A 21,918-nucleotide genomic window follows, 5' to 3' on the forward strand; every position below is an offset into this window, starting at 1 on the left:
GTCCAGCCCCACCGACCGGAGCAAAGATATTCTGACATGCAGTCCCGCCCCTTTGTGTTGGGAGCAGGAAAATCCTCCGCAGTCAGACTAGGTCCACGGCTACGATCACTGCCGGCTACATCGATATTCGTTAGTTCTCAAGAGATCTTGGATATCAAACCCCCTTATCAGAGAAATTTTATGCAAAGATGTTGGGTTTTTTTTTTCCCCTCTGATGGAGGGCTTCCCAGATAGGAAAACTATTCTTACGTCCCCACTCTCTCAGAACCACATTTGTCACGCCTACCACCCAAAGTGAATATCACCCTAGAGAAAAAATTGCGTACATGCGCAGTCTCAACTGGGAAAACTGGAGGGGGGTGCTGTGTGCGCACGCGTAGTCCCAATACCATCTCCGCTACTTTGGGCAGGACGCCGGGCGGAAGTGGGTGTGCCGGAGACGGTGGCCGAAGAAGACCGTTCCGGAAAGGGCCTATGGAGTGAGGGGCGCAGGCCGGCGGGGATCCGGGATCTCCCTGGATCGGCAGCTTCGCAGCTGCGATGATTCCTCCTCAGGAGGCGTCCGTGCGGCGACGGGAGATAGAGGACAAATTGAAGCAGGTGGGGCGGAGGCGACGGGAGGAGGGCGGCATGCGGGAATGGAAGAAGGATTGGGGGGGCGCGGATGTGGGGAAAGATCCCAGGGAGAAGGAAAGAGATGGAAGAAGGGTGGGAGCATTGACAGCCCGGATCCGGGGCAGGAGGGGGCGCAGCCTGGAAGGGGAACCTCCTCCCCTCTTTCCCTGCTCTCTCTTGGCCCCTCCTGCGCACTCCACGGGGTGACTAATGCCCTCCTCTATCATTCATCCTTCCATCCATTCCCCAGGAGGAGGAGACGCTCTCTTTCATCCGAGACAGCCTGGAGAAGAGCGACCAACTAACCAAGAACATGGTGAGTGTGTGGCAAGGTTTTTGGAGAACTTCCCAAGGTAGTGCACCCCGGACCCAGATCAGGCAGTACTCAACAAGCATTTATCAAGTGCCAACTATGTGCCAGGCATTATGCTAAGCGCTGGGAATACAGAAAGAGGTCAAAAGCAGTACCTGCCTTCGAGAAGCTTACAATCTAATATGAGAGACATCATACAAAGAAATATTTACAGGTTAAATTAGGATATGTGTGACACCAGAGATCCTGGCAGATTACATCAAGTAGGGGTGTTTATCTGACCTCAGTTTCCCCATCTGTAACCTGAGGAGGTTGGATTCATTGATCTCAAAGGCCTCTCTGTAAGTTAAACATTCTGTGCTCTCTATAACTGGATCATTCTCTGATCCTGTAATTTTAACCAACTTCTCTCACCTGCTGCACCTCTTGAATTAGGACCCAGAAGCAGGTTACTCTCTCCTTAGTTGGGATTTTCCTTACTAATTCCTTGTTAGGTATCCTGAACAAATACTGATTGGGCTAGACATGGCATTTTGTACCAGGCCTTATAGAATATGGAAAAGAGGTGACTTCTGCCCCAATGTTACATATTATATACATTTATATATAAAATAATGGGGAGATAATATGGACACAGGAATGAATAGATTTATCTATGACTGTATACACATACAGATGCTTTTATTTCTCCTATATTGCTGTCATATTACCTGTGGTCTAAACTAAGCTAGTCTAATGATACTTATGCTAACAAACTCATGGGGTTGTTGGGAAGAAAGTGCTGTGGAAACCTTAAAGCACAATAAGCCATTTTCAGACTCCAAACTTCCCTCTTTCCTACAGGTTTCTATCCTATCATCTTTTGAGAGCCGGCTTATGAAGCTGGAGAACTCCATCATCCCTGTGCACAAGCAAACAGAGAACCTGCAGCGATTACAAGAGAATGTGGAGAAGACCCTATCCTGTCTAGACCATGTCATCAGCTATTACCATGTGGCCAGTGACACAGAGAAGATAATTAGGGAAGGGTAAGCCACACCCAGCTTTCCATATCATTATTCCTATAAAGAATCTGGGCCATGTGGTGGGACTCCCTACAATATTGATTTCCCTTCTCAGAACGTGACATCTTGAATCCCCTTCCTCTTAAATCCAACAGAGCTCAATCTTCCCTGGTTTACCACAGGAACTCCCCCCTATCAGGACTACTGAATGTTGTGAGTTGTCCGCAACTACCCTTTCCAGCTAACAAGAGGCCTTTTTTTTTTATAGCCCCACAGGAAGGCTGGAGGAATACCTAGGATGCATGGCTAAAATACAGAAGGCAGTGGAGTATTTTCAGGACAACAATCCTGACAGCCCAGAGCTGAACCGAGTGGTAAGGGAGACTTCTTTCTTGTCAGTCCACTAGTATTGACCAAAGAACATGAAAAGAAATAGTACTTGGTTTCAGTAGTCAAGTATGGAGAATCTAGTAAGCCATGCTCAGCTGTTTCCAATGAGGACCAGCATAACTACAAACATTTGAACCTGTTCATCACAATTTAAGTGTGTGGAATTATACCCAAATGCAAAAAAATTGGTGTAACCCAGAGCTAGACTAGGATTAATTTGGTAATATTTCCTAGAGAAGGTGAATTTGAAGAAAAGAAAGGCTGTAGAAAAAGAGTGAAGATAAAATTTTGGAGAGTAATGGTCAAAAGATTGACTGTAGAGCCACAAATTACCTTCAAGGTCAATTAGTCCATCCCCTCATTTTACAGATGAAGAAACTAAAGCTTAAAGAAGTTAAATGACTTGTCTAGGATCATAAAGCCAGTAAGTGCTTAGGGCAGCATTTAAACCCAGATCTTCCTGACTCCAAAAGGATCAATCTATCCATTACACTGTGCTACTTACAAAGAGTGTTGGTCTCCATTTAACAAATATATATTGATCATCAGCAGTGTGCTAGGTACTGACAAAGGCCCAGAAACTGATATGGATGAGTTTGTTGGTGAGACAGTGAGTGGTTTTAAAATCAAACTAGCATAGATCGGAGGCATGAGCCAGAATGTAGCATGTTGGGAGGAAAACCTTAAGACCCACAATTAGAAAATACAAAGCTGTGTGACCTGTTCTTATTGCTGAGCTGTTACTTTACTAATGAGATGTTGAATCTCCCCAGCCCCCCCCCCCCCAGTTACCCAGTTATTTCTTTTCCTAAAAAAATGCAGTAAGCCAAGAAGTAGAGTCTAGGGAACTGTATCTTCTCTTCTCAAACAGGAAGTTCTTTCTTGAGAAATTAGAATATCAGAGACAGAAATAAATAATTTTAAATGTAATCAAGAATGGATTTTGATCACAGTATATAGAGATGATGTTGGATAAGTAGAACATCCTTTGATGGATCTTTAGTTTTATCACTGTAGGTTCTCACTTCTAGGGATACAGATTACAACCACTTCATGTCTTCTGAGTAATTTTTGTCCCTGAAAAAACATGGATTTGAACTCAGGAGACTTGAGTTCTAATCCTAGCTTTTGTTATTTTCTGTCTGTGTGACTTTGGTGAAGTCACTTAATTTTCCCAGACTTCAGCCTGCTCATTAATCAAATCAGGGAAGATTTAGACTAGATAAAAAATTCTTACCTTTTCTGTCTCATAGACCCTTCTTCAAGTCTAATGAAGCCCTGAAGATGCTTTTTCAGAATGTTTTGTTGCCTACCTGTATAATTGAAGGAAATGCTAAATTTCAAGTAGTGGATAAAGATCTAGTTTTTTTCTCATGCAAGTTCAAAGACAGCCACCCACCCTCAAATCTTTGGGGTCTTTCTGGCTCTGAATCTAGGATCTTTTCATTCTTTTGTAAAGTCTCTGTATATGTGCTAGAACAGAGATGTCAACTTGCCATTCCACCTCTCCCTCCAACCAAAAAAAAATGGAGCAGGGAATGAAACATTAAAAAATGTAATTGGAAAATGTTTAACAAAACAACACAATAGAAAATAGTGCTAATATGTGGTTTTCTACATGATACTTGGTCACAGGATCCAGTTTCTCTTTAAGTTTGATAGCAGAGGTCAAGATTTTGTCAGTAGTGATACTAACAAATACTCAAAGACATTTTAGCATTACTTTTAGAGGAGGGCTAGGAGGAACACCTCCCAAAAGTAGGAGATTTGATCCTTGCCCTGTAGGGCCTTCCCAGGAGACAAAGTATCGATCCATTGTAAGAATATGAGTAAAACAGCACAGTGGTGAGTATAAATTAACACCATGCAGGAGAATGTTATGGAGTCCTTACTGGCATTGTGCTTTTATATTGGAATGGAGGCTCTGAGGGGCCTTGGAAGAAGACAGAGTTCATCTGGGAAGGTTGAATGTGAGTGAATCTGAGTTGGTTTGAAGCTTTCTGTAATGAGTGTGAAAGCATGAGAAGAAGAGGGGGCACTTGGATTTACATAGTGCTGATAAAGGAACACAATGGCCCATATGAAGACCTCAGTACAGAAACAGGGATGGCTAGCTTAACATCCAGGAGAGTAAATATTCTCTCCTTCTTGTAGAAGTTCCTGTTTGAACGTGGAAAAGAGTCCCTGGAGTCCGAGTTCCGAAGTTTGATGACTCGACACAGTAAGGTCGTCTCCCCTGTGCTCATTCTGGATCTGATCAGTGGGGAAGATGAAATGGAGGCTCAGGATGACATAACCCTGGAGCATCTCTCTGAGAGTGTGCTCCATGATGTCATCCGAATTTCTCGATGGCTGGTGGAGTATGGCAGGAACCAAGGTGAGGGAATCTATCCAGACCTTGCATAAAGGTTCTAGATGCTGCAAAGCTTTCTGCACTGTGTGGGAGAAAGGGAAAAAGGACAAAAGACCCCGGGCTCTGTACCACTCAGGACCATGTGGACCACTTGAGAAGCAGAAGGCAGCAGGCTGCCCTTGGGAAACTTGGCCATCTGGCCACAAAAACAAGCAAATGCTGTTTGAAAAAACTCTTAGCGGGGTTCCTAAACCCCATGCTTCTGTTTTCTCTGTGTCTTCTCAGATTTCATGAATGTTTACTATCAGATCCGTTCCAGTCAGCTGGACCGCTCCATCAAGGGCCTGAAAGAGCACTTTCGAAAAAGTACTTCCTCTTCTGGAGTTCCTTACTCCCCTGCTATTCCCAATAAAAGGAAAGACACACCCACCAAAAAACCAGTCAAACGGCCAGGTGAGCCCCTGTTGTGACTCATCTAATAGAAGGAGGCCTCATCTTCCCTGCTCTACTAGTATATCAGTTCCTTCTAGAATAACACTGGCTAGTATAGGTATTCTAGCTGCCAGGACAACTCTAGGGAGATTGTCTTTGTGGTGGCTTCATTACCCTATGTATCTAGGGAGAAGAATAGATGTCTGTTCACCTAAAAAAGAACAAAAGGGTGCTAACCACTCCTTCCCTCCCATAGGAGTTGTGTTTTACATAAAAACTATTTTTCTGGAAAAAACTTCAGTGGAAGATCTCTGAGAACTCAAGGAGTCCAAAGAACTCTAAAAAGAACAGTACATTAGTAATTGGGCCATCTTGATTCTCACCCATCACTTACTTGGTATTTTTAGGGACCTTTTAATTACTGAAGCTGGGCAGTTCTCTTTGGACATCAGTGGAGCTATTGTTCCATGGATATGCTCTTGAGGACAGAATACCCCAAATTCTCCTTGGGGAGGAAGTAGGTTTAACCTCTGGATTTTATCACAAAGTCAAGGCTGTGTACTGAGAGATAAGGGAAGATAGTTAGGATAAGGACTGGCATGTGGAATTGTTGGTATCTTAGAATATCAATTTGTTCTTTTGGTTTGTTTTTTGTGTTTTTTTTTCCCCTTTTGTTCCTTATCATCTCTGTGTCCCAAGCAGTCTACATTCCAGGTAATCAGTGCTTTTATGTGTCACAGCTTGCCAAGCCTTGTCATTTCTAACAGAGAGAAGTTTTTCCTTGAGTGAGAGACTGTTCACATACAGCTCATGGTGAGGCTGGGATATTTCAAAAGAATGGTTCTGCTGTACCCTTAGAGCCAAAAGAGCCACATTTTTACATCTTCTGCCCTTGCTCTCTACTCTTGAAGGTCAAATTGTTCCTAGGCATTTCCCAGAAGAGTCCCACTTCCCATCCTCATAGCAGCATATTTTGGAGTAAAAGCAATGCCTCCCATTTACATAGTACTTTAAAGTTTATAAAATGCCACTTCTCTAATAGCTTTGTGTGCTGTAAGAGTTGGGTGTTAGCCCAGGACTTCAAACCAGCCTTAAACCTCATTCCTTATTGTAAACTTTACCCCTCTACTGAATTTGAGAGGCTATTCTCACACTTAAGAGAGAGAAGACCACTTGTTCCCCTTCTCCAAAGTTAAGATTGTCAAGTCAGAAATGAGTAAATTGGCCTGTAGCAATGTCCAGGCGCTGTGCCTTGGAGCCAACCTGAAGAATTAGGAAGCAGACTCCCAATCTACAGGTCCCTGCTTCCCTTCTTCCCATATAATTATCCCAGGGCAGCCTTCTCAGAGTGCCTGCTACAAATAATAAAACAGCTTACTAATCGAGTGTGGCAGCTATGTCTCTGACAGCATTGGAACCAAGTGTCTCCTGCAGGAGTCACATCTCCATTCTTTTCCCTTCCAAGATAGACTTAATTGGGGGATGTATAATCTTGCCCTTTATATCACTTATGTCCTCTGCCTGTCTCCTTCACAGTGTTTTTTGCTCTCATTCTTTGCCAGACCCTTGGAACCCTACAGCTGATTGTCGATAGCTCTCCATCCTTGGAGACAGATTCTCTCAGGAAGTAGTAACCTGACCCCATTGCCAGGGTGAGGACATAACCCATTCTTAGCTTGTAAATATAAGAAGAGAAATTACAGAAAATGCCCAAGAGCAGTTCTCAGGTGGCATTCCAGGAGTTAAGGAAGGAGTCCCAGGTTGCAGAGGAGCCTGGGGCTCTGGATTTTTGTAAAGTGTGAGGAACAGAACCAGGGAGGTCATGAGTCAGAACAATCACTGACATATCTACTCATGGAACTAACTGCACACTTAACTAGAGGAGCTGAAACAAGGAGCTAGCCAGCTCTTCTTGTAGCCCTGATAAACTTGGCAGATGCTTTAATAAGGTCCTGGTTTCCTGGTCCATACTGATATATCAGTTGGTTTCCCATTTGGTTGTTTGCTTCTATTGTCAGACTTGAATCTGTCTGCCTCATTAGCATGGCCTATTTGTTTGGGAGAAAGAAGGGGCAAGGGCAACAGATACTGAGCAGGGGCAGCCAAGTTCATCTTTTAATAACTAAATGAATTGCTGTGCTACAAGGAAGAGCTGAGCCATTCAAAACCTTCCTGAAGCAGAAAATGTCTAGTACCTAGGAGCCTGCCTCAACTGTTCATTTTGATTCCAGAGTAAAGGATGTCAGGGGTGACAAGGAGAAAAAAGGAATCTCTGGGGCAGGAAAGAAGAGGAATATCAAAATAGAGGTAGCTAGTTAACATAGCAACACACCTAGAGTTGGGAAGATCTGGATTCATATCTGGCCCCAGACACTTCCTAGATATGTGACTGAGCAAATCATTTAACCACACTTGCCTACCCTTGCTGCTCTTCTTTCTTAGAATTGATAATTAATCTCAATTCTAAGATAGCAGGTAAGGATTTTAAATAAAGGAAAGAAAGAAAGATAGGTCAAAATAGAAAGGATACAGAGTTGAGCCTTTCTCCTTCCCCATCTACCTATTTTGTTAATCAATTTGCTTTGTTAATTTTAACATTTTATTTTACTTTTCCAAGTTTTCTTTTTGGAGTGTCTTGTTTACACGGCAATGTCTGACCCAGGAAACTGCTGGCTTCATGATATTGTTTGTGTTGTTTGAACCTGACACTAACTGTTCTGTTTTTTTTTCCTCCCATGCCAAGAATGCATTCCCCACTTTTCAGCCCTTTCTCTCTCTACTTCCCATGTGGCTTCTGTTTGGTTCTCTCTTGGCTTCCAGGTTTTTTTCCAAGTTCTTTGGGTAGTTTCAGTGACTTGCTGCTCCAGGGAGGCCCATGGCCAGTGCTAGATTGGTCTCTGAGCCTCTCTGCCTTCAGCCTTTGGGCTCTCATCTCCCAAGGTCACTTGGAACCTTTCCACTAACTCCCAGATTCTACCTCCCTTTTTCTGTTTGAATCTTGAGGACTAGCACTGAGCATGCTCATAGAACCCTTCCTAGAGTGTGAGGACTAAGCCATGTATCTGCTGGCTTCAAGTAGAGCTTACTCCAGGATCTTCAGGAGAGCCTCCTCTGGGAGATCCAGGAATAAGGGCTCTTTCTCCCAGCTGATTGTCTCTACTGCGGGAGGGTGGGCAGGTAGGCTCCTTGTTAGCACTTCTTCTCTTCCAGGCACCATGCCTGTTCTAGTTAAAGTGCCACCCAGTGAGCAGTATCTTGTTCTCTACCTGTCATGATGGGGCTCTGCTTAGATTCTCTGCCTTACTTGCTCCACCTCCTCAGGTTTACCCAGTTTCAAGAGAATCTGGAATCAGGGAACACTTTGAATAATATCTGCTCTTGAGACTTCAGAGATTTGACTTGGGGACACAGTGTTTCCTTTCCTTTACCTCACACCTCTAAGTCTCTGGTGCCACCCTGGGAAGTGGCAGGGACACTCTGGGTGAAGGTGTGTCCTGGGCATGCTTACTGTTGTCAGGCTGGGTGTTGTGGGCCTTTGGGACTGGTGGAGGGCTGCTGCTGTTTTCTCTCACTCATTTCCTAGGTCTTCTTGTCTCCTCTCTGTGTGGCTCTGGTGACAGGGACGATTCGTAAGGCTCAGAACCTTCTGAAACAGTATTCTCAGCATGGTCTAGATGGGAAAAAGGGGGGTTCTAACCTCATTCCTCTGGAAGGTAATCACCCTGTGTTCTCTGTCTCCTTTCTACCCACTACTTCACTGTGTGTTCCATTCATTTGGTAGGGCAGAGCCTCCGACGGTACTGGGATCCCCAACCCTTCCCTGGGCTGTGGTGATAATTCGTCTTTCTGTAGCTATGATAAGAAGGGATGGGTGGGAATTGCAGTGTATTGGCACAGCACTAACTTCAACTGGCCTGGTGGCATTTTTCTTGGCACTGGGTCTAGAACTGTCTGGCAATCGGCAGCTCTGCCCTCCCGGAGGACACCTTGCCCCTTCCTTCCCTGTCTGTTTCTGTTTCCTTCTGTTTAAACTCAAGAAAAAGTTCTCAGCCAGTGGAGCAGCCCTTTCACATTCAGATTGGCAATGCAGGACCAAACTACCCCAAACCCCCTTTGGGAGGTGAATGGTGAACAGAGATGGATGTGACCAGGTCACTGGATAGGGCTTCTCTCCCCACTTCTACATGGCTAGCTGCTCTTTGTAGAACTGACTCTGCCCAGAAGTGGGGCATCTCTGCCCAAAGTGGCACCAAGAAGATTTTTGTACTTGTTCAAACTAGAGCAACATTATTGGACAGCAGAGAAGTTTTCTTTCCCTGTGTTTGCAGAGGGACTTGGAGATAAAGATGAAGAAGCTCCCTTAGTCTCAGGTGTATTGGAGCACCTCTAGCTTCTCTCACCCCCTTCTTCCTCATGCTTGGATTTTCCCTTTTAGCCTCCAAGCTAGGAAGGAGATGGGAAAGATATAACTATTAGAGGGGATTCCAGGAGGCACTGCTGCTCAGGCTTGAAAAGGCTGTTCCAATGGTAATTTGAGACATAGGAGGGGCTCAAAGCCCTCTCCCAAGTCTCCCTATTCCCCATCCCCTCCCATCAAGTGTTTTTCTGCCGGAGACTGAGGGGTTCCCACCCCTGAGAGACAGCCCACTCAGTCCCCTGGATAAACCGCTGCCTGTGTTTGTGCGGCCAACATCTCGCTAGGTCACGAGCATGATTTCCGAGTTAAGCATCTGTCCGAGGCCCTGAACGACAAGCACGGGCCACTGGCCGGTGAGTACTGTGGCATAACCCCATAACCAGCTGCCGATGGCTTCCTTTGCAGCATCTCCCACTATGGGCCAACATGTTGGCTGGACTCCCCCTCCCCCTGGCTTTTGATGGCCCTATCCTCTACTATCCTTTCTCTTTGGCTGTAGCTCTTATTTGTCACCCTCCAGATGGAGGTACTGCTGCCTCAGGAGAGTGGAAAGACACCTCTCATTGACCAGGGATGGAGCTGGAGAAGAAACCAAAGCTACAGGGAACAGAGAGGGAGAGCAGCTGCTCTCCATCTGACCATAGCTTCTTGGCACTGGCAGCAGCCCCAGAGCCTAAATCTCATGGACTTCTGCCTCCCCCTCCCAGCTCTGAGAGGGCTTCCCCCAGGCTGTTCTGCTGTTGCTCTTGCCTGTGAGAATACTCTTGCTGGTTGTTAATATTAGGACCCTTTCTCTTCTCCTTTGGAGTTCTGGCTTCAAGGGATCCCTTCCTCTCCATCATGTTTGGATGGAGGGCAGAGCTAATATATTTTCTCAGGTTTTGGCCACCAGGCCACTTGGCTCATTGGGAATAATGTATTTTTCACTGTCTCCATCCCTTCCAGTGGTATTGCTAAAGGGAACCATGCTAGGGCTCTCCTTGCATCTTAGCCTATTGTTAACTATGCTGTGAGGGCCCACACTATGGAAGGAAACACTATTTCTTCAATAGAAAAGGAGCTGTGTTCAATTCTCCAATAATGGATGTTGCTCTACATAGGGCTTCTTCCTGGCTAAGACCATTCATGGTTTTTAGCATTTGGCAGCTGAGTAGGGCCTGGCCTTGCCTTTCCAGGAAAGGAGATTTAAGAACTCTCTTTCTCCTTGCATCTTTATGGGATACAGATGTTCTGGGTTTGCACTCTTCAGTCTGTAGTCAGAATTAACAGGAGAGATGAGGCTCCCCGTTTTCTTTTTGTTCCCTTACACCCAGTAAATTTTCCAGTTACAGGGCAGCCTGACTCCATTCTCCATGTTGCTGGTCTGGGCAGCAGGCAGAAAGCCTGAGGGGTAACCCACACTCCAGAATGAGCACTGGGCTGGGAGTACAGTTGCTCCCCAGGCCAGTAGCTCAGAGTTTGTGCTATTTCCACAGGGAGGGATGATATGCTGGATATGGAAATTGATGCCTACATCCACTGCGTCAGTGCCTTTGTCAAGTTGGCACAGAGCGAGTACCAGCTGCTGACGGATATCATCCCAGAGCACCATCAAAAAAAGACCTTTGACTCCCTTATCCAGGTCCTATTTTTGCTTCTACATGAATTCTCTGGGTCTCTACTCACCTGCTTACAATCAGAGCTATGTCTAGATTTTCTGAAGCTTGTATTAGGGTTTTTCTTCATAACCTTTTATACTCCAGCCATCATTGAGCCTTGTAGGATCTGTGTTGAATTCTGTGCCTTCCATGTCTTGAAATTATGGCACCTAGCTCCACAGAACATGCCCCACTTTACCCATCTTGTCCTTCCTACCTCGATGCCTATCTTTCTCTGCTGACCTGCCTCCCTCTGGCCCCTTCCTCTTAGGATGCATTGGATGGACTCATGATGGAGGGGGAGAACATTGTGTCAGTTGCCCGAAAGGCCATCATCCGACATGACTACTCAGCTGTGCTCACAGTCTTCCCCATCTTACGGCATCTTAAGCAAACCAAGCCTGAGTTTGATCAAGTACTTCAGGTATGTGTCAAATAGATGTTCATGGGGACAAAACAAGAAAGGTAGAGATCTTACACTTAGCCTAAGCTTTGCCTTCCCCATTTTCTTTTCCCTTTATCATTCTCCCTCTAAATCTATAAATCAAGTCAACAAACATTTATGAAGTGCCTACTATTTGCCATCCTGAAAATATAAAGAAAGACCAAAAACCCCACAGTCCTGGCTCTCAAGGAGCTCATAGTCTTATGGACACAACATGAAAATAACTACATACAAACAAGAAAATACAGGATAATGGGCAGCTAGGTAGCTCAGTGGATTGAGAGTCAGGCCCAGAGATGAGAAAGGTCCTGGATTCAAATCTAGCCTTAGACACTTCCTAGCTGTGTGACCCTAGGCAAGTCACTTGACCCCCATTGCCTAGCCCTTACCACTCTTCTGTCTTGGAACCAATACACAGTATTGATTCTAAGATGGAAGGTAAGGGTTATAAAAGAAAAAAAGAAGATACAGGATAAATTGGGAGTAGTCTCAGAGGCAAAGCACTAGCATTAAGGAGGAATAGGATAGGTTTTTTGAAGGACTTTAACTGAGACCTGAAGGAAGCCAGGGAAGCTTGGAGGTGGAAATGAGGATAGAGAACATTCCAGGAATGGAGAACAACCAGAGAAGATGCTCAGGGTCAGAAGAGAAACAGCCAGGAGGATCATTATCACTGAATTGAAGAGAATATAGACAGGCATAGAGATGGGAGATACTAGGTTCAAATCTGGCCTCAGACACACCATCTAGCTGTGTGACCGTGGGCAAGTCACTTAACCCCTATTGCCTAGCCCTTACCACTCTTCTGCCTTGGAACCAATATACTGTATTGATTCTAAGACAGAAGGTAAGGGTTTAAAAAAAAAAGCACCTTATAGATGCCATCATTGTTCCAACAGTCCTCTAAGGACAGTTAGTAAAAATTTTGCTACTAGGAATATCTAGGTGGTTCAATGGATAGAAAGCCAGGCCTAGAGACAGGAGTTCCTGGGTTTGTTTAAATATGGCCTCAGACACTTCCTAGCTGTGCAACTCTGGGCAAGTCACTTAACCTCCATTTCCTTGCTCCTATTGTTCTTCTGCCTTGGAACCAATACATATTATTGAATCTAAGACACAAGGTAAGAGTTTAAAAAAAAAAAAGTTTCACTGCCCTGATTTTACAGATGAGGAAACTGAGGCTCAGAATGGTTTACTTGTCCAAGGTCATACCACTTACTTAAGTAGCAGAGCTGGGATTTGAGGCCAGGTCTTCTGATTCTAAAACTAGCATTCTTTCTACTCTACTGTGGTAACCTTTCCCCATTCTCCATTTCACATTTCAGTTTTCCAACTAGGGTCCAACCCCCACTCATCTTCTCCATGGCCCTGAGCAGATAGGGGCAGGTATCCTGTTGTCAGTGCAGAAAGGGAAAGGTTGTTTGCCATCTCAGCCCAGGGTGAGTTAGGGTGGAACTGGGAGTATACAGTTGAGCTTCCAGAGAACTGCTGGGAGGGAAGGAGTTGTGATTAGCTGCTGGAAGGCAGTGGCCTTTTTGTGATTGTCCAGAGTGTCCTTATAGGGCACAGCTGCCAGCACCAAGAACAAGCTGCCAGGACTCATTACCTCCATGGAGACCACTGGTGCCAAAGCTCTTGAGGATTTTGCTGATAACATCAAGGTACCTTTTCTTCCCAATCATATTTCTAGATCGGGGCAGAAGCCATGACTGGGGAGTTGACTTAAGGACATCTAAATTACCTGGTATGGAGACAGTTCAGCTGAGTTTAAAGTTGAAGGAAACATGGTTATGGAATTAGATGTAAGCAGAGGTGGATGGATTACTGTGCTGCCAGTTTGGAGCATGCCACCAGATGCTTTCCTTTTTTTCCTCAGAATTGGCTTCCAGATCCCTTTTGAAACTCTTCTGGGGCTAGAAAATTCTTGTCTAACATTTCCCTGCCCTCTTTCTTTGTTGGTATTTCAGGGCCCCAGCTTAAAGCATTGGGGTGGACTTTCCCAGCTCTTTTAGGCCTAGTCACCATCTGCCAGTAGGCTCCAGCAAGTAGGAGGGAGGAAGAGACCTCCAAGGAAGAAAAACACTTTGGGAAGCAGTCCAAAGTGTTCTCAGTCACTCTTTTGGAGAGGATTCTCTTGGTGATTTGAGCTTTCCCTGCTTCTATTCCACTATCTTCCTCAGTCACTCTTTTAATTGCATGTGGGAATTCTTATTTTCACAGAATGACCCAGACAAGGAATACAACATGCCCAAGGATGGCACTGTCCATGAGCTCACAAGCAATGTAGGTACTGTTGGGATAACTCTTGTGGTTGGGAATGAATGGACTGTACAGAACATCAAGGCTGAGAATCTAATCCCTGGGCATGCTGAGCATTTGGCTTGGAGAATCCTGCCTTTCTGCCTCCTAAGTGTTGGGAAGAGTTAGGGATGAACAGTGGTAATTCTTAAAGCCCTTTAACAGAGTGCCCCTTTGCATGGCGAGTCGTGGAATGCATCATTTTAATTGGTGCAATCTATATCTTTCTTGGGGAAGAGGTTCTCTGAGCTTTACAGGCTTACCCAGTACTCCTCTTCATTGCCTTGGGTAGGGAGCAGTAACTGCCCTTCTCCTAGGCATACCTGAAATGGGATGGAGTGGGTAACCAGTCAGAATTTTCGAACTCTATCAGTCTAAATCTTTTTTTCTGATCCCATTCTCTCTCCATTTAGGCCATCCTCTTCCTTCAGCAACTTCTAGACTTTCAGGAAACAGCTGGTGCCATGCTGGCCTCACAAGGTACCATCTTTACTTGAGAAATGTCTCTCCTACTTCTCATCCACAGCTTCCCTGCTGGTCATACCTTCCTCTAGGTACTCTTATCCTCAGGTTCTGTCCCACTATCAGGCTTACATCCCTAGCCAGCTCTGGATTGATGGAAGGGTAGAGGAATGTTTTCTCTATAGATACATAATATGAACATTTCTCAGAGGTCCTGTTAAGCAATTCTAATGGGAATTGGGAAGCCAAAAAAGCCTGGAAGATTATGGACAGGAAGGTGTGACTAAGTGTCCTATCCTGTCCTGTCACCACCCTGACACCCGGTCAATTCCTTTAACTTTCCTGGCTTTTAGCAATAACAACCACATATTTCCAGGAGAGTTTCATCCCACCTGCTTTCATGTTTTTCCACCTCCTCTCCTTATTCTTCCCTCTGTCATATCCACCTCTTCTGCTTATCACAGCTTCAAACAGTTTGTCTTTTCAGTGCCTAAGGATATGGGCCTCCCCAACATTTGATTTCTAGGTCCTCCAGGCCAGGACCATCTACTAAAGACCTGTCATAATAGGCCTGGGACTTGGGAGGCAAGGGTGGTAGAGGAGCTTTTGAGGGTCATCAGAGCATCAGAGAAAGAGTGTATCCTCCCTCTCTCCCTCTTCTGGGAATAGAGAGGTGGTTTAAGTTACATTTGGCTCCCTGGGTCACAGAGACAGTGCATTCTGTCCTGTGTATACTCAGGACTTTTGGGGGAAATGAATGTCTGCTTACCCTGGATAAGATCGCTGTTTCTAACCTATTTTTTTGCACTTTGCATCCTTCTGTTTTCTCTCTTTTCTCCTTTGCATCCTTTTTCTGTCTGCTCTGCCTCTAACTCCGTAGTCCTTGGGGACACATACAATATTCCTTTAGACCCCCGAGGTAAGCAGTGGGGATCTGGCTCCTCACCCCTTCTCTTCCCTGTACGGGCAATTGGAATTCTGAATTGATCAACAAGATAGAGCCTGTTTGGGGTGGTCTTTGAGGTTGTGGGAGGAAATTGGAGGGAGAGGCTCTTAGTCTCTTCAGGGGAAGGTCTAGACATCATTTTCTTCTTTCATAGTTGGTTTGGGTTGGAGTTCATCCTGACAGCAACCTTGCTGTCTCTCCTCTGCCCAGTAACTACACCCATATTCCATTCTGCCTTTGGCCTCACCACTTCCCACCCCTGTTTTCCTCCTACTCCGTGGCCTTTGATATCTGTAAGAGGGGCTGGATGAAGAAGGAGTGTGAGGAAGGCGCAATGGGGAGACTGGAAAGAACTTATCCCTGGACTTTCCCAATGGAATCCAAGATTAGTGGGATGAACAAAGCATACCTCCTTTGCCCAAAGGAGGGAATGTGGTCTGAAGTTATCTTCATGTCCCTGCTTTGCCAGCATTTACACTTGCCATATTTTCTGGAGGTACAAACATACCTTTTCCTGGGGTCCATTTCTTTCCCCCAACATCCCTGATGAAGGGCTTGGCTTAGCAGGGAAAAGTTGGACCAGCTTTATGTCTCTCTCTTCCCTCTCTTTAAAGTTCTTTCCTGGCCCTAGCAAATTGGCAGGTCCAGTATTTGGTGAGTCAGATAGCTCTGTGGTTTGCTGGCCATCAGGATAACTTGTCCAAGGATTTTCTTTTTACAGAGACAAGTTCCTCTGCCACCAGCTATAACTCCGAATTCAGCAAACGACTACTAAGCACCTACATCTGTGAGTGTTCTGTCTGACCTTCTCCACCCTTGCCAACTCCTGGGACCCTTGGCCTCACAGACCTTTCCTTCCTTTGTGTGTTCTTCATCCTCTCTTACAACCCTTCTAAAGGCTGTTGTACCCTGACTTCTGATTCCAAGACCTAAAGAAGGCAGATCCTAAAACCTCAAGTTCTTGAGTCATGATACTCAGTATAGCCAGTAGTCTGAGGTGTGACAGGAAGTGGGTCTGTGGTGGCCTCTGACCCTGCTGGGGAATCATGGGCTGGGGTTTGGTTTGTGGGACCTCTGATTTGCTGCCAGACAGGCCCTATGGGCTTGGCCCCATCCCTTTCTATGCAGGTAAAGTTCTCGGTAACCTGCAACTAAACCTGCTCAGCAAGTCCAAAGTATATGAGGACCCAGCTCTAAGGGCCATTTTTCTGCACAACAACTACAACTACATCCTCAAGTCCCTGGAGAAGTGAGTGTGTCACCATCCCTATCCCCATTCACATGGCCATGTCCTTCTCTGTGCTCCCATGTCTGGTCCCAGCAGCCTCTTTATCTCCCTGGGTTCTTTCTTCTCCTTTACATAAGGTTTCTGAAGCCTTCTTTCCTGTATGCACAAGTAAGGAGGAAGAGAAGCATCTACTGGACAGAGCTCTGGCTGTGTTGAAGGGTTTTCTTAAATTTTGAACCAGGCCCCCAAGGCTGACCTTAGCTCTTCCTTCCCAGCAAGAAGGGAATAAGAGACCTCCCTCCTGCTCTTGTGACAAGGCTTCATGGGAAGGCAGCTAAAGCTGCCCCTTTCCCCCTTTGCTCCAAAGGTCAGAACTCATCCATCTGGTGGCAGTGACCCAGAAGACAGCTGAGCGCTCATACCGAGAACACATTGAGCAGCAGATTCAAACATACCAGCGCAGGTCAGAGAAATGCACCCCCTTCCCCTGCCTCTCCCCCAAACTTCTCCTTCAGGCCATCCTCTCCCATGACTTTTATTTTTTTAAACCTTTACGTTCTGTCTTAGAATCAATACTGAATATCATTTCCAAGGCAGAAGACTGGTGAAGTGACTTGTGGTATCACACAGCTTGGAAGTGTCTGAGGCCAGATTTGAATTCCCATCTCTAGGCCTGGCTCTCTATCCACTGAACCACCTAGCTGTCCCTTTTTCCTATGACTCTTTACACTCCCTATTCAGTTTTTATCCTAGGGCAGCATTAAGAAACTACAGTCCCCTGGAGGGGAAGCTCAGCTCTGACTCATTGCTTGGTTTTATCTCATTTGTGGGTGATATTGGCTTGACCACTGAAACTCCAAGAATCCTTCTGGCACCATGGCCAAATGGACTCTTGAATTTTAGTTCTTCTATTCAAAGCTCAACCTCTAAAGCTTTAAGAATAATTGAATAACTGTGACCAGAAACAAATCAATAATTAGGATTTCAGAGGACTGGCATAATTTATGATCCAAGTGATTAATGAAATGTGACAAAGTTTACTGATACACAGTTCCAAATTAGAGATAATTAAGGTTGAGAAACACATAGGATGGGGAGAGATGACAAAGACAAAGGATGGGTCAAAGAATCTTCTGAACTTCTGTCTCCATTCTCTTCCCTAATTTTCTGTTTCTCCTTCCTCTACAGTCAAAATATTTTTTATACCTTTTTTATTTTTTCTCTACCTTTATGTGTATTCTCTTCTTAAACACAATCCCTCCCCCCTTCAAAACCGTTTATCTTTTTCTGTCTTAGTATTGATTTTAAGACGAAAGCAGCAAGGGCTAGACAATCCGAAGCAAATGACTTGTCCAAGGTCACACAGCCAAGAAGTGTCTGAGACCAGATTTGAATCCAAGTCCTCCCAACTCCAGACCTGGAGCTCTGTCCACTGCGCTATGTACCTACCCCATGTTTCTTTCCTTTTCCCATTTTTCTCTGTCTCTTTCTCCTCTCTCACATCTCATGTGTATCTACTTTAATTGGCCAAAATTTAGAATTGTATCCTGTAATATTAATTGTATTTATTGAGCATTTTGTAGTCTTTCTTCATTTTAAGAACTAATGAACTGAATATTTTATAATTCTAAGGGAGGGGAAAAGCCCCTAGAATTGTTTTTTGGTTTTGTTCAAGCCAAGATTAAAAAGAAGAAAAGAAAGAATAAAAAGAGGCCATTCTCCCTCCTATACAACTCTACCTTCACCTCCCCCTACACATACACCTGATTTATTTATTTTTAAACATTATTTTATTTGGTCATTTCCAAACATTATTCATTGGAAACAAAGATCATTTTCTTTTCCTCCTCCCCCCCCCCCCCATAGCCGACACATGATTCCACTGGGTATCACATGTGTCCTTGATTCGAACCCATTTCCATGTTGTTGGTATTTGCATTAGAGTGTTCATTTAGAGGCTCTCCTCAGTCATATCCCCTCAACCCCTGTAGTCAAGCAGTTGCTTTTCATCAGTGTTTTTACTCCCACAGTTTACACATACACCTGATTTTAAAGGAAGAAAGAGATTAAAGGCTATGGGTAGGTTTTCCATACCCTTGTCTTGGTCTGATATTCGTGCTCTTATATTTTGGCAGCTGGCTAAAGGTAACTGATTACATTTCTGAAAAGAACCTACCTGTATTCCAACCAGGAGTCAAGGTAAGTACGACAAGAAGTGTGGGCTGGTCAGGGGGTACATTCAGCTCATATGACATCTTCATTGTCTCTGCACAAAAACTTAGAGGGATTTTTTTTTTTACCCCCACTTCCCAACCTCAAGAGTAAAATGGGCAAGGGGCTGAGGCTGTCTTGTCACTGAGGCTGAACTTTTTCTCCCAGAGAAAATTCTGAGAAAGGTCCCAAAAAGCAGAGTAACCAGCATAGCCCTAGGTGTGGCCACTGAGCAGACAAATTAGAGCAACCACTCACATCGTGGTACATTAAGAGTTGCCTAGGATGTCATTATCTTGGATTGGTGCATTTTCTTTTTGTTGTTGTTGTTTCTTTCAAAAATTTTATTGCTATCTTTTGATTTTGCACTTCAAAATCACTTTTATTTATGAATATACCTTCCTAGATTCCCTGCCTATTACTTGTAATTAACAATCAAAAAGAAAGAGATGGGACAATGAGATGTCTCATTGAATATAGAGGCAGGCCTGGAGATGGGAGGTTCAAATTCGACCTCAGACACTTCCCAGTTGTGTGACCCTGGGCAAGTCACTTGATCCCCATTGCCTAGCCCTTACCACTCTTCTGCCTTGAAACCAATACACAGTTGAGCCTAAGACAGAAGGTAAAGGCTTTAAGGGGGGGAAAAAAAGAGCCTGGTCATACATTCAGTGTTCCACTATTGTGGTTCCCTACCTCTTCTTTTTTTTATTTATTCATTTATTTTATTTTAAATTTTTTTTTTAAACCTTACCTTCCATCTTAGAATCAATACAATTAGGAGTTAAGTGACTTGCCTAGGATCGCACAGCTAGGAAGTGTCTGAAACCAGATTTGTACCCAGGACCTTTCATCTCTAGGCCTCTTCTCTATCCACTGAGCCACCTAGCTGCCCCCTCCATACATCTTCTTCAAAGCCATACCAGCTCTCTTTGCTCCTAAGAATAAACACTGTGATTCCCAACGTTTAGGAGCCAGGCTGGTTTATCTCTAGGTCTTGCAGAAGTTGCCGGCTCCTAGTTTGAGAACAAAAGGTACCCAGGTGACTGATACAGGATGATATGTTTCCTGATGTATCTTTTATTTTCACTGCAATAAATTATAACTAGGTAATGGACAACCAGTTGCCATCAGGATGGGAACTTGAACCAATAAGGAAAATTGGAGGAATGATTATTTGGAGAGTAATCAAACAGGACAAGGAAGAACATCTGTATTTTGCAATGAAATAGCTTCATGGGGGGCAGCTGGATGGCTCAGTGGATTGAAAGCCAAGCCTAGAGACATGAGGTCCTGGATTCAAATCTGGCCTCAGTTAGCTGTGTCATCCTGGGCAAGTCACATAACCCCCATTACCTTATCCTTACCACTCTTCTGCCTTGGAACCAATGCAGTTTTAAACTGAAGATGGAAGATAAGAGTTTTAAAAAAAGCAACTTCAACTATCTTCTCTCTTCCCTGTGCCCCTAGCTCCGAGACAAGGAACGGCAGATGATAAAGGAACGCTTTAAGGTAAGCCATGACCTGCCCTCTCCTTTTGCCACATGAACTTGAGCAAATGACCACTGGGATTTCCCTTTCCCCATATTCCCTGAAGGGCTTCAATGATGGCCTTGAGGAGCTCTGCAAAATCCAAAAGGCTTGGGCCATTCCGGACACTGAACAGAGGGACAAGATCCGCCAGGCTCAGAAAACCATTGTCAAAGAGAACTATGGGGCCTTCCTGCACAGGTAGGACCTTTTTATCCTTTCCTTCCACCCCACCAGCCTTCCCATCTGAATCTTTGCATTTTTGCTTAGCCCATTCAGCTTGTGTCCCAAGAAGGGAAATGGGGAGATGGGCTGGGATTAGAAAACTAGTGCCCCTGCCTTCTGCCTCAGGGAACTTGGGAAGCACACTACAGTGCTGAACTCTAGACCTAGAAGTTCACAGCAGGGAATATTAAAATCCTAGACTAGAGATGGAGCTCTGCAGCTGCCCTTTCCCTTCCTTGATTATCCCATGCCTGGGCAGGTATGCCAGCGTACCCTTCACCAAGAATCCTGAGAAGTACATCAAGTACCGCGTGGAGCAGGTGGCAGACATGATCGAGCGCCTGTTTGACACATCAGCCTGATTGTGCCATGTCACCGTGGCATCTCCGTGGCATCCCGGTGTCCCTCCGCAGGCCTGACCCCATTTATCAGACAGATAAACCAGGGTTAATACTGCTTTTTGGCAGAATGAGTTTGAAGTCCTTTGGGACAGGGACCTACCTCCCTTCAGAGTTCTCATTCTCTGTTTCCTCCTAACTGCCCAGCTTTAATTTGGCCTGTGGCCCCTCCTGTCTCTCCTGTTGTTCCTGCCTCTGGGGGGAAGGAGGGAAAAAAGCAAAGAAAGGGCAGCAGAGCATGGGCTGTTTGTGATGGGCTTCATATAAGTGGAAGAGAACAACTTGTTTCCAGTGGCTTGAGTAGAATCCCTGAGCTAAGGGGCTCAGATTCTTTTCAGCTCGCAGACTCTTGGTAAGACTGTGTGGCTGAGGGGTAGACTCAAGGGCATCCCTGGCCAGTTGTCCTCTCCTTAAGCCATATCAAGAGCATTTAATAAAAGAAAGAGGCTTATGATCCCCAGCCTCCCTCTTTCCTCCTGCCTTCCCCCACCTTGGATCAGAAGGAGTTTCTCCTTCCTTAGCAATAAGCATTAAGAATGGGCAAGTATCATCCTCTCTATTTCTCTGCTCTCCTAGCATCACCTTTAGTTGCCACAGGCACCCTAGGATGTTACAGGAAGCCCATCCCTTCACTGTGTCTAGGGATGTCTGGGGACTGTCTTTTCCCCTTAGCAAGAGGACATAAAAAGCCCTATTCCCTGTCCATCCCCCAGCCCTGCATTCCATGTAGTTTCTCCCCCTTGTAATCTGTGGCCTGAATGGTTCATTGTGCATGGTATTCTTGTCTTCTTGTTACCATAGTGTAAATGCCTTCTGCTTCAGGATCAAGCAGACAACCTGGGCAAAGTGGGTACAGTAGGGTGAGAAGGTAGAGGTAAGAAGAATGGTCTGGCATGCTCAAAGATTCCAAGGCTAATGTGACCACATTCCTTTGGGGAGAGAGGAATCTGACCAAAAGAAGCCATGGAAATTGGGAAGGGGGAGATAGTGTTGATGCATCACCTAGCCAACATT

At 45.0% G+C, this 21,918-nt stretch overlaps 1 protein-coding gene across 13 annotated transcripts in view; it reads left to right on the top strand.

The window, feature by feature from the left end:
* Window positions 1-347: 347 nt before the first annotated feature.
* The window catches only part of EXOC7 (exocyst complex component 7), a 36,426-nt gene continuing 14,855 nt past the window's right edge, over window positions 348-21,918 (top strand). Inside the window, exons 1-21 of one of the 13 annotated variants that reach the window (XM_007482601.3) lie at window positions 407-600; window positions 866-931; window positions 1,772-1,956; window positions 2,201-2,306; window positions 4,477-4,699; window positions 4,961-5,128; window positions 8,728-8,820; window positions 9,809-9,877; window positions 11,000-11,145; window positions 11,433-11,585; window positions 13,169-13,267; window positions 13,827-13,889; window positions 14,318-14,384; window positions 15,247-15,285; window positions 16,034-16,099; window positions 16,441-16,561; window positions 16,908-17,003; window positions 18,676-18,739; window positions 20,222-20,263; window positions 20,349-20,482; window positions 20,766-21,358. In XM_007482601.3, the coding sequence (XP_007482663.1) occupies window positions 541-600; window positions 866-931; window positions 1,772-1,956; window positions 2,201-2,306; window positions 4,477-4,699; window positions 4,961-5,128; window positions 8,728-8,820; window positions 9,809-9,877; window positions 11,000-11,145; window positions 11,433-11,585; window positions 13,169-13,267; window positions 13,827-13,889; window positions 14,318-14,384; window positions 15,247-15,285; window positions 16,034-16,099; window positions 16,441-16,561; window positions 16,908-17,003; window positions 18,676-18,739; window positions 20,222-20,263; window positions 20,349-20,482; window positions 20,766-20,868 (2,163 nt within the window). In that variant the 5' untranslated portion in view covers window positions 407-540 and the 3' untranslated portion in view covers window positions 20,869-21,358. Of the gene's footprint in view, window positions 601-865; window positions 932-1,771; window positions 1,957-2,200; window positions 2,307-4,476; window positions 4,700-4,960; window positions 5,129-8,727; window positions 8,821-9,808; window positions 9,878-10,999; window positions 11,146-11,432; window positions 11,586-13,168; window positions 13,268-13,826; window positions 13,890-14,317; window positions 14,385-15,246; window positions 15,286-16,033; window positions 16,100-16,440; window positions 16,562-16,907; window positions 17,004-18,675; window positions 18,740-20,221; window positions 20,264-20,348; window positions 20,483-20,765; window positions 21,359-21,918 lie in introns of those variants that run through there. The other 12 variants (XM_001369065.4, XM_056817101.1, XM_056817102.1 and 9 more) reach the window with 12 other exon arrangements.

The sequence above is a fragment of the Monodelphis domestica genome, chromosome 2 (assembly GCF_027887165.1).
Source record: "Monodelphis domestica isolate mMonDom1 chromosome 2, mMonDom1.pri, whole genome shotgun sequence".
NCBI lineage: Eukaryota > Metazoa > Chordata > Mammalia > Didelphimorphia > Didelphidae > Monodelphis > Monodelphis domestica.